The sequence below is a fragment of the Acipenser ruthenus genome, chromosome 15, assembly GCF_902713425.1.
Source record: "Acipenser ruthenus chromosome 15, fAciRut3.2 maternal haplotype, whole genome shotgun sequence".
NCBI classification, from domain to species: domain Eukaryota; kingdom Metazoa; phylum Chordata; class Actinopteri; order Acipenseriformes; family Acipenseridae; genus Acipenser; species Acipenser ruthenus.
In genome coordinates, this window is record NC_081203.1 from 27,630,908 (window position 1) to 27,643,378 (window position 12,471).

Genomic DNA, 12,471 nt, shown 5'->3' on the forward strand with positions numbered 1-12,471 from the left:
CCTGACCTCAAAACAAAAAGGACATGGATAAAATTAGAGCATTTGAAAATGGATACCCAGAGCAATTTTAAAAAGCAATAATAGTGTAAAAACACAATCAAGAACCCCTACATTCTTATCATAAGCAATTAAAATGTCTTGCAGTGGATTTATAAGTGTCAGCAGGTCACTACAGATTGGGAAATTAGATTACATTTTCAAATTAATTTTGAGTCACTGAGTGGTTTACATGGTAAAGGCACAACTGTGTGGTGTGCAGGGTTAGTCGAACTTGTGTCCTGGTTATGTAAAGTTGCTGGTTTGGATTCAATGGGAAGAGTTGCTTTGGCATTGGTGCTTCCACGGGAAACAATATCATCAGGGACTGCTTCTCCTCATCACTCTGCTAGCAAGGCAACCTATTGGCTTAAAGTCTACTGTAGCTGTTTTCATATAGGCTAACTGTCCCTGATTAATGTAACCTATGAAGTTTTTAGTTCTCCTGTGCCATTGTGAGGATTGCTGTGGTGAGGGAACAGAATCGGACATTCGAAATTGGAGATAAAAACGGGGTTTAAAATATTGGGCACTCTACATTTTTTGACTTAATCTAGTGCTTGGATTGATTTTTCTCAGGATGTTATGAAGGACACTTACTTAGCAAATTGTATATGCAGTGGTGATAGCTAGATTACAGGTATCTCAAATATGTCCCGCTTTTCTGACTTTAAAATTATATTTTTGAAGCTCTAGTATAGTTGTTTGAGAGTCATTTTAATCTTTTAAAGGAATTAATATCCTGAATAGATTGTAGCTAAGATGCTACTTCTCCAGAGGGATCTTGCTTGAACAGGGAGCTATGAGGTAAACTCCTGCGCAGGCTCCTATTTTAAATTGGTGGCTGAGCAGAGATGTTAATAACAGGGTGTCTGGACTCCTAGGCCCTTAGCTCCAACCTGAAGGCCATGGTGACTCTTGTAGAGCATAAAACAATGTTAAAAAAAAGTCAGAGATTGACTCCCAACAGTATCCTTTTTCCAGCTTATAACCTTTTCAAATTTCAAGGAGAAAAATATTTTCCGACTCATAAAAGCTGAGCAATAGCTTTGTAGAGAACACAATAACATCAAGATACTTTTTTTGTTTATGGCTTGTTATTAATATATTGTTTTGTCATATAGTTCCTACTTTCTTACAGCAGCAAACTTTGACGGAAACTGCAGTGCTGCAGCATAATATTGTAAGCTTGCATGCCAGCGGATATACCACTAATTATTGTTTGTGGCCTTCATGTTTACAGCACATAATATTCAATTATATAGAAATTGTTTGTCTTGCTTGGCATTCAATCTGCTTCATCAACTGGAATATCGTATACAGTTTAAAATTTTAAAATCTGGAAAAACAAAACAACAAACCCAAGCTTGAGGATAGCATATGTGTCTTCTAGAAAATTATTCATTTCTTCCTTTCTATGACATCTGTATGTTTTTTACAAAATGCTTCAACCTTTGAATTCTATCATATGTGTTATGGACAGCCCTTTGAGATGACACTGTAAGGAAGGTTGTGGTGGTAGTTGTTGTCATTATAGCATTCCAAACAATAGCCATTTTCCCTGACTAATTTTATTTTAATATAATCTGGTATCTTTCCACAGTGTTTTTATCTTTTTAAAATGTGTTGATTAAGATGGAAGTTTTTATTCACAAAATTGATTACCTCAAACTGATGGTGATTTAAAGTACTGTATTACATAGCAGATCATTTTACAACGCTGGCTTTTTTTTTTTTTTTTTGCCTATCCAAATTCATGGTAGTTACTGTTGCCAAGTTAGAATAATGTGTCGAGCAACTACCATGACCAAACTTAATGGAAGAACGAGTCTATCGCCACAACTATTCTAATTGTTTGCCAACTGAATTTGATTCTACTTATGTCACTGTATCTAGACACTCAAACTATTTGCAAAACTACATTTTATTATCTGTTCAATTGAAGAAATTAGTAAAAAAAAAAAAAAAAACTGGGAAAATGTTCTTCTTGTTCTTCCTGTTCTCTTTGTTGAATAAGTAAAATGTATTGTAAAAAAAGACAGATCTTAATAACACTGTGCATACTTGTAGGGATTGAAGAGAATTTAGCTATAGGTAGCTATACAAATGCAGCCTTGACTTACTTGGAGCGTGAGGCTGAAGGGATGGCATTATATGAGTTGGAGCCTGTATGTCCAGAGTTAATTGTTATATAAATTGCTATATAAATCTATTTCTTACTTTTAAAAGTTGTTCTTCAGGAGTTATTTTGTTTTCCTTGTTTTGGTATAAAGAATGCAGTTAGGGGGCTCCCGAGTGGTGCATCCGGTAAAGGCGCTCCAAGTGGAGTGCAGGATATGCCCCATAGTCTGGAGATCGTCGGTTCGAGTCCAGGCTATTCCACTGCCGACCGTGGACGGGAGCTACCGGGGGCGTTGCACAATTGGCCGCGTGCCACCCGGGTGGAGAGGGTTTAGGTCGGCCAGGGTGTCCTCAGCTTACCGCCCACCAGCGACCCCTGTAGACTGACCAGGCACCTGCAGGCCTGCCTGTAAGTTGCCCAGAGCTGCGTGGTCCTCCGATGCTGTAGCTCTATGGTGGCTGCATGGCGGGTCTACAGAGAGAAAAGAAGAGGACGGCTGACGGCACATGCTTCCGAGGACGTGTGTGTCCGTCTTCGTCTCACCGAGTCAGTGCAGAGGTGGCAGCACTGAGCCGGGTTGAAATAAAAAAATAATAATAATTGGACTTTCCAAATTGGGGAGAAAACTAGAAAAAATAATTGGCAATTCCAAATTTATTAAAAAAAAAAAAAAAAAAAAGAATGCAGTTAGATAGCAGCTACCCACCTGCTGATTTAAATGTGATGATAGCTGAGCTAAATTTCATAGTTCTGGACCTTTTCACCTGCAGAGAGAATGCAGAGGTATAAAACATTTTCTCTTCCCTTATTAAGAAATTTATGGGGCAGTGAGCATTTATGGAGCTTTCTGCTGCATTCATTTTCCATTCTTCAAATAAATCATCTTTGCAAGTCATTTAGACTGGTAAGCTCTTGGTCTACTTTCACCATATCCAGAAGAACCACTTTTAAATACAGTATACTCCTGGTTAATTTAAGGTGTTACTATTGCTTGTTATTTTTATCTGTGGGTACATTGAGATTCTGATTTGTGAACAAAAAAAAGACAAAAAAATATCCCAACATAATTGAAATACGAAGAAAGAGCCACGTAGATGAGAGATGGCTGAAAACAAATGGAACGCATTCAAGGATGATTTTCGCTAGAGCCTGTTCTTGCTCGTCCTACAACACATTAAAACAAGCTCTGTATTTATGCTTCCCAGCAAGCAATCAAGCACACAAAAGTGTTATTCTAGTCTGAAAATTATAATAATTCGGTAAATGAATTGGATATTTTGTAAACCTGGCTTGTTATCTTTCTTCCATTTCATGTTACACACATGCAGTGCAAGCAAAGGTCTTTTGATTATTACAGATGAATGCAAGAGAAAGCATTTCCATGTCTGTCCTATTTTCTGGAATTCTTTTAATATTTTTATTCCTAAGGGGAAACAAAAAGACGTCTGTTCCTGATATCACAGCAGTTTTGAATTGTAGGTGTGGAAGTACAGGTGCTGCATCAGCACGACAAGCAAGCAGCAGAAGAAAGCTGATGTTTCTTTCTGTAGAAATTTCATGAGGAGAGAATAAATGTTACAGTACTTTAGAGACAGTGTAGAATGGAGGAAGTGGACTTGGAGAGTAGAAACTAGATGTGATAAGAACCAAGAAAGACACAAACAATAAGCAATGGGCAGTACACGTTACAGAAAGTCTTGATTTCATATTTTATTATTATTTGTTTATTTAGCAGACACCTTTATCCATGGCGACTTACAGACTAGGGTGTCTGAACTATGCATCAGCTGCAGAGTCAATTACAACTACGTCTCACCTGAAAGACGGAGCACAAGGAGGTTAAGTGACTTGCTCAGGGTCACACAATGAGTCAGTGGCTGAGGTGGGATTTGAACTGGGGACCTCCTGGTTGCAAGCCCTTTTCTTTAACCACTGAACCACTAATTGAAACAAAGAGCTCTACACTGAAACAACGGTTTGCAGTGTGACGATTTGCTTCAGATCAATTGAATGTGCAGGGTTTGTTTTGCTGCCATTTCAAGGCGTGTCGTTTTTATTATATGTGACAAAACCTTAAGAGGTTGTATAGTGGTTAGAGCATTCACCTTTCACCACGAGGACCTTTGTTCTATTCTGACCTGGGATATCTCTGTTTAATTAGTTGTGCTGATAACTTCTTGTGGACAGCCCACATTGAAAACCATAAATTGAGACAACAATATTAAAGCTGTTGTATAGTGTGAAGTACCCAAAAGACTGATTCAGTCCATTGGTGGCTTCAACTCAATGATTCAGTTGGACACGTCTGTAAGGATTTAAACTGAATCCAAATGTTTTGAATCACTTACAATATGCCTTGACTCACTGCAGAATATTAATTTATGAACAAAAAATCTACATTGGAACACTGTTCACATTACGAATCTGAATTTTAAAAGGCATTGTAATCCCCTTGTGGAGATCCTATTTAAAATATAGGCTAGTTTTTTCCTTGAGGTACAGATCATAAAAATAGCAGCATGGCAACATGCCGAATATGTTTCATCTTAAGATACATACAAAATTTTGCTCCCTTCCCCCAGTACGTTAAGCATCAATTTTGGTAGAATCTGGAGACAGCAGGGTGCCAGTACGAGGAAATAAGCAACTACACGCCATTAGGCTGTACAGTATGTAATATACACAAAAAAAAAAAAACTGACAAATAATCTGTTCTAAACCCCAGACCCTGTTTTTCTAGTCATGTTGATTGTAGACGAATCCCTTTTATAGTGAATGTGCAAGAAAACAATGCAGAGCATCAGGGTTGAAACAAACACACAGCAGGGTGCCTGGCCAAGTATTGTGTAAAGTTCCTGATAACATCAGACGTGTATTCAAATACAGTCAAGGGAGATATCAGCCACTTTGTTGTGAGTTGTACTACAGTACCTGTCTGGGTCACACTGAGCTTGCAAGTTTCAATTCAAGTTGGTTGAGATGGTTAATCTGTTTCCACAACTGGAGTGGATTAAATCATCTGCATTTTGTAATGGGTGTCCATTCACATTACAGTTGAAACCAAGAATATGTATAGGGTGCTATATTAAGAGTTGTATGTGATTCCACACTGTTTCAAAAAATGTTGTATTACTCTGTTGAAAAGAGTTTACTGTATTTGCCAATCCTTTATGCAGACTCTCCTCAATGTGTTGATCATGTTAGTACTAGGAAATTATGTGTAGCATAATTTAGGCAGGACTTTTTGTTTGCTAGAAATATAGCATAAATATAGACATGGTTTGGAACACATGAATTTATGAATAAATGGCCATTCTTCACTGGTTGCCCTCTTCAGGTTACATTCCTGTTGTTTTCTTCCTCCTGAGGCGGATTGTGTTGTGCAGTTAACATTTAAGAGCCTGCCATCAGGCTCTGTATTTACTTTCACTACAGGCCATTTGTTAGAACTGTTCGAGCACTGAGCTGAGTATGAACTGGCTCGTAAAAGGTTCTGACGATAATACAGTCTGTCCAGATTTTCACCCCATGAGGCCTATGTTGTTTTTGTGGGAGGTAGCCCCTTTAACAGGATACTGTGGTTCTTTTACCTGAGGAAATTATTATTTTCAAGTAGAGTACATACAGTATCTTTTTGGCAGGGACCCGATTGTTGTTTTTGGAGAGGAATGAAAGTGGGTAAAAGGAGAGTTTACTGTTTATGAAATGCTGTGTTGTGTCTTTTGTCTAGCTCTTGCAGATGCTACTGATTACTATATATATATATAATTTTTTTCTGCTAATCTCCATGAGAGTTAATTTGATCTTTGCTCTTTGCATATTGTTTTTAGGGGTTGGGGAATATTGCCCAATTACAGTCATGTTTTAACAACCATAATGTTAAGGCATTTAATATATATTCAGTACTTCCTGTAATCTGCATTGACGGGATAATTAACACCTCACAGAGAAGGTTTTCTTTAACTTTCTGTTGCAAAGTGATAATTCCCATAATATCATAATAGTTAAATTAAAGATTAAACAATATAAAAGCAACCTGTTTGTGGGCTTTACTGTTCCCTTTAGTAAGGAAATAACATTAAGATCACAAGAAAATGCATATATATGGTTTACAACTATCAACAGATTAATAAGTTTTGATTTTTTAAAGATAATTAAGTAAAACAACTGCTTTTCCTTTTTCCTATTTTATCTGGATCTCCAGTGTATTAAATATACTGTTGATTCATGTGGCTTACTTTACAAATTCAATGTCAATTTTGTACCCTTTATGCTTGCACATTGTTTGAACTTTTCATGTCTGGACACAGGTTTCAAAACAACTTGCCTCAAAGTTTATGACTTCAAACAAAATGTTGACTTATATTGAATAATCAATGAAAAAAAAAAATGAGGCCTGTCTAATGACTTAATGATCTTGCATGCTGTGTTTATTTTTGTACCTACACCCGACTGGAGTCTTGACATGCAAGCCATACAGAAACGTTGGGCAGCTGGCTCTTATAAGAATATAAATGTGACTGAACTCAAAACTCAAGAGACCTGTTTCTGCAGGAGGTAAAATGGAAGCCAATGGCAACATGTTATCACATATGTGCTGTAATTGTATAATATGATTTATCACTTAAAATGCACCACTTGGTTACCATTCAAGTTAAATGTTTACTGTAGCAAATGTTGGAACCTAATCCTAAGTGTTTTTGCCACTGTAGGAAATAGGAGGCTTTTGGAAGAGATTCTTAATGAGCAAACTGCAGAGGGAAGCAGAGTGGCCATGGCAACAGTAGGCAGATATCCAGAGAGATCCAGGTAAGAAAAAAACAATACAATGTATTCCCAAGGGTTTCACTTGGATGCTTTGTTTGTTTCGTGGTTCCGTGAGGAAGAATCATGAAAGCTAAAGGGCTAAGTGGATTAGGCATGGTGTGTTCTCCAAGCAAAGAAATCCTAACATCCGCCTGCAACATCCTATTACAAACATTCAGAAAATTATTGAAAAGCCCCAGTTCTTATTGGTATGTTGTATTCTGAGAAAGTATAATTTGAGCAGAAAATAGCTGGGTTATTTTGGTTTCATTTCACTGTCAAAAAAGTGTAAATTACCTGGTGTCCTTACAATGGTTACATTTTTCAAATGCTGCCTGTTTTTGGTACAGTAATGTTCAGTACTGCTTAATTCATTCAAAAACAAACCGTTGAAATAGATAATGTATGACTGACCTGTCCAAAAGGCCCAATGGGTGATTTGAATTGTACTGAACAAGCATGTCAGTGTTTCTTAAAAGCTTCTCTGTTATTTATTTGAGTTTAAAGAGATGGTAAATAATCCTTTCCCAGGTTAAAGCTGTTTTCAGCTGTTCACAACGTACAGGTTATGCAAGACACCCTTTAGCTGAATGGGTTAATATTTCACAGAACTGTTGCACTGTCAAGATAAAAAATAAAAAAGCAGCAGCAGAGCTGAGAGACTGTAGATCACAAGGCCATTCTGATAGCCTCTTATCTCCATGGCAACTGCAACGGCATTTATCAGTTCCTTATGAGAGTAGGCAAAGTAAATCTGCATGCACATGGCATGCTTCCAACATTTCAAATGAAAGAGCACTTTGAACTGCTGCCAAGTTTAGAAGGAGCAGAACTGTCAGGACTGCTTAATGCTGGCACTTTGTATTGGGCAGGCTTTCATTTCCCAGAATCCTCTAGTTTGGCAGACTTCCAAGTGCTTAGCGGAAGCTAAAAATTAACCCATGCGATTGACTGCGGCGAGCTGAGAATTTTCCACATAGATAGTGCCACAAATGAACAAGTAGAATATTAATTGTATTGGGGTGGGGGAATACATTAGCACATAAAAACTAAGCATTAATATTTAGCACATGCTGACTCTGAGGGAACCAAATGTTTGGTCACTTTCTGAAGGCATAAAAATATATATAATAACTGAAATAAACTGGATGAATAGCGAGTTAATATACAGTACATGCAGCAACCTGCAGTGTTTGTGTGTGTGTATGGATAGATAGACGGATAGAGATATGTAAGATATCTGTAACTTATTTAAACGTTACTGTAGTGTTACCGTAAGAAAACAGAATTGGTGTATTTGTTGAAAGTCCTGGCTGTTTTTAAGCTTTATTAATGAGTTTTTTTTTCTTTTTATTGTTCTATGAAATAGCAGTGCATAACCATAGCACAGAGGGGTCTATTATTGGTGTATGAATAATTGGCACAAACATGCTTTTTTTTTTTTTATCTGTATTGAGATCAAGGGCGTCTGCTTCATTTTCCTGTACTAGTCACAAGCTTCTAATACAAATAGACTGAAAATTGTCTGTCGCTCAGGCAGCTGGAACGAGTTCAGGAAAACTATGTCTGGCACTAACTCTAAAGAAAAGGCATGTTTTCAAGCCAGTTCTGTTAATGCAAGCTTTCTTTTTGCTCAACTGTACTGTACTGTAGCGTTTTAGTACAATTTAGTAATTGTGCTAATCTGTGTGATATTTAAAGGTTACATTATTGCATTTTGTCAATAACTGAAAGTTTGGTATGTGTTTTGCCCATATGAAATTATATATACACACACATTTGTAATTGTATAGTATTGTTGGCAGTACTGTGGAGTAGTGGCATTTTTTTTATATGAGTGAGTATAAATGCATTCTTTTGAACTGAGTAACTGCTATTTTCTAATTATAAATGGTCTACCTGCCTTTTATTTAAATGTTTGTTCTTCTCCATGTTCTTGTTTTTCTGTCTCTGTCGTCCCCCCTCCCCTCCCCTCCCCTCCCCTTTCTTTCAGTTGTATAACAGGAGAAAGTTTTGTTCCATTTCCCAAGTGTTATTAATCAGTTGCAGAGGCCAGGAGCAGGGGCTACTCTTGGCTGTACTTTTAGGTAAACAGTCTGTGAGTTAGGGAGCCAGCATGTTTGAACTTCTCTAATGTTTGGCAGATTTTAAACTAATGTCTGCAGTCACGAAAATACATGGAGACAGCCCTGGGGACAGATTTATTCAATGTGTTACAATGTAGTTCAACTCCTCACCATGCTAACGTTTACAAAATATGTTTTGTTTTGTTTTGTTTTGTTTTGATTTTTCATTTTCGTTTGACGCCAATTAATGTTATTTACTTGCTGAGCTTTGGGCAGAATACAATAAAGATGAAAGAAAATGTTTTTGTTTTTTTCATGTTAGTGTGGCTTATTACTTGCAGAAGTTTATTCCTGACTGCATTAAGCATAGGCCTAGACCATAACTATTGCCAAATATATGTTTTCACGGTTCAGCAAACTGCAGTCAACTTAAAATGACTTGCAGAGATTCTCTAATACAGACAATACAATACACAAAGATGTCTTGTACAGGTGTGTTTGATCAGCATTTAGGAGACAGCATGGCATCGACCCCAGTGCAGTTAGGTAGGTAGAGGATTGAGGCCACAGATAAGAAGTTCATCCCATGGATGCTCAATTGGATTGAAACCGGTCGATTGTGCTGACCAAGGTCACTGAAGTCTGTTTCATGCACCTTGGACAAGGCCAGCAGTTGGAGGGTCATATTACCATATTGAAAGGTGTCTATTGTGGTATACACATCAGTAATAAGTATCAGGTACACAGGAGTTATGCTGCCTTCTAAGGGAATCAAAGGACCCAGTCTATATGCAAATGCTTCCAAAACAAATAAGGGAGGGGTAATCCCAGTAAGTAGTTCATTTGAGATGGGTGCTGTCTTAAATTGATTAGAATCAGGCTTTATTCCACCTTTTTTCCTTAAAGCTTGTGAATAAGTGCTGATCACTAGTTGCCATGTGAAATCACTTGGAAACAATTGAAATGGTTCCCAAAGTTACAGCCTCCAGTGCTACATAATTCTTTATAAAGCACTCACAGCACTTTCAGTCACAACGGCATGATCAAAATATGATGATTCTAATTGTGATGCATGGAAGGCTACTTCAACGTAGACATTCCTTTTTGGGGAAAAGGTCTCACTCTCATTTAAATCTATGACATGCATTAGTAGATTTTTTTTTCACAAGGTTAAATACTTTTTTTTAAAAAATCAACTGTGGTATATTTTGCAGTGCATGTTTTACTTTTGAATTAGTCACCTCTTAATGTACACAGTAAGTGCTGGAGCTAATTTATCTGGCATAGAGGAGGTTAACAATCCTCTGCTGCAGTGTCTACTCTAGTGGATCTGAGTGTCCTTGTGATTTACAGGTTGGTTTTAGATTGATGTAATCTTACAAATCCATGGTCCTGGTTTTTATAAAATTGTTAACAGGGAGGGGGATGGGGGGGTAGATAGAAGATAGAAAAAAGAAAAACACTCTCACAGTTGGTCAGTTGTGTACTGGCTACACTTGCCTTTGTGTAAAAAAAAAAAAATTACATTAAAAAAATAAAATACAAATCTAAACACATGTACATAACGGTATTCAAAGAATGCATGTTTTAGATAGTTTAGCAAAAATAAATTGGGATCAGCCCTGAAACAATACTATACGTAGTGTACATACACGATGTGGGTTAATTGTCGTATTTATTAAAAGACGGATTCAGTCTACAGAAGGAGGGGGGAAACATTCTGTCTAGATCAGCACAGTTTATGTGTTACATAGGCCTGCTCTGTTTTTTTCCCAACGAGGACTGAAATATAATCTCGGTGACGTCACTGTGTCTAGAGGCAAGCCTCGTTGCTTTAGCTAAAGTAACATCTGCTTTGGCTCCAGTGCATTGTAAAAGAAGAAAACAAAAAGCTGCTGGAAAGCTAATGCCGTGTAGTTGGTACTGTGTAAAAATTCAGCAGTTACCCGTATACATCGATGTGCATTCACTGTATATTAAATGCATTACTAAATAAATTACTGCCATGTTAATATGGCAAATTATAGTAACATCATATTTTTAAATATAACCAAGCCTGCACCTCAATGTTTTCTATTGTTGGTTAGTATGGACAAAACATATTCCTCCTTTATAAAACAACATCCTCCGTCCTTTGCCTGTATAGTAATAGTACAGTACAGGATGCTGATGTCAGCAAAATATGTCCCTGTGAATTAATACACAGCATTTTGTGCGATAAAAACGTGTGAACGGGTTATCATTGATGATACATTGCTAATGAGGGCTGCGGCTGTGGATATGAAGAAATAGTAATCTTGGCACGCTCCTGACGGCAGGGCTATGTCCTAAAACCGATCAATGTCTGTGCAGTACATTTACAACACAGAAGGGGGAGGGGTTTGAGCATGCGCCTTGGAAGCGCAACAAGTGGCTTGTCAGTTTGTTACAGAGAGGAACTGCGGAGCGTGGTGGTGACGTCACAGCTCCAGCCAGGTGGCATTCCAAGTGGAGAGAGAGAACGTAGAGTCACAATCAGAATTCAAAATCAGATTTTTCGAGTCAGAATGTGAGGCGTGCGGGTTGTAAATGTGAAACCTGCAAGCAACGATCGCTAGTTACGCACATTTTACACCGAATCTGAGCTCGAGAAGGAAGAGCAGTTGTTTGCAAACAACACAACAGCAAAGTGGGATTGTTGAGAAAGGAAAGCGGACAGTGAATATTGAAAGGGGACGAAAAAAGCAAGCAACATGTCTTCTGCACAAGTGTCTTCTTCCAGGAGACAGTCGTGCTACCTCTGCGATTTGCCTCGCATGCCATGGGCAATGATTTGGGATTTTACAGAACCCGTCTGCAGAGGATGCGTAAATTATGAAGGCGCTGATCGGATCGAGTTTGTGATTGAGACTGCCCGCCAGCTGAAGCGAGGTCATGGTTTCCAAGATGGGCGATCCCCTGGACCACCACCCCCACCAACAGTAAAAGCCCAAGCAGGTTTACCCGCAAAAGAGACTGTGCAGCTGAATCATGTGGACGGGTCATCGAAAGCGCCACAACCGGGACTGGATCGCTACTCGCTAAACACAGAACGAACCCGATTTGAGTACCCGGGCATGGGCGTCCACGCTGGCAGGCTTCCTAATGGCCTGAGCGGTCCAAATGGATTTCCTAAACCTGACGATGGACCCCCTGAACTGAACAGACAGAGCCCCAACTCGCGTAGAAATCACGGAATGGTTCCCGTCCCCGGCCAGATGAATGTGCCTCCCAATCTTTTGCCCCAGACAATGCTGAATGGCCCGGCTACTGCAGCAGCGATCCCTCCGCATGGTCTCAGTAGCCGACCCCCTCCTCCAACAAGCTTGGGACCTTCTTTATCCATGGCCACACAGTCGATGTCAGACGCAGGGAAAAGACCGGGTTCAGTGTCCAGCACTGACCAGGAGAGGGATTTGAAAG

At 38.6% G+C, this 12,471-nt stretch overlaps 2 protein-coding genes across 2 annotated transcripts in view; both read left to right on the plus strand.

Annotated features, from left to right (window-relative positions):
• LOC117422345 (TALPID3 protein-like) overlaps positions 1-12,471 on the plus strand; it is an 88,616-nt gene that overhangs the window by 12,575 nt on the left and 63,570 nt on the right. Inside the window, exon 8 of the mRNA XM_058988145.1 lies at positions 6,871-6,967. Coding sequence (XP_058844128.1) covers positions 6,871-6,967 — 97 coding nt within the window. The remainder of the gene's footprint in view (positions 1-6,870; positions 6,968-12,471) is intronic.
• LOC117422632 (probable E3 ubiquitin-protein ligase IRF2BPL) overlaps positions 11,441-12,471 on the plus strand; it is a 3,013-nt gene continuing 1,982 nt past the window's right edge. The window contains exon 1 of the mRNA XM_034037854.3: positions 11,441-12,471. This exon is cut by the window's right edge and continues 1,982 nt beyond it. Coding sequence (XP_033893745.2) covers positions 11,763-12,471 — 709 coding nt within the window. The 5' untranslated portion in view covers positions 11,441-11,762.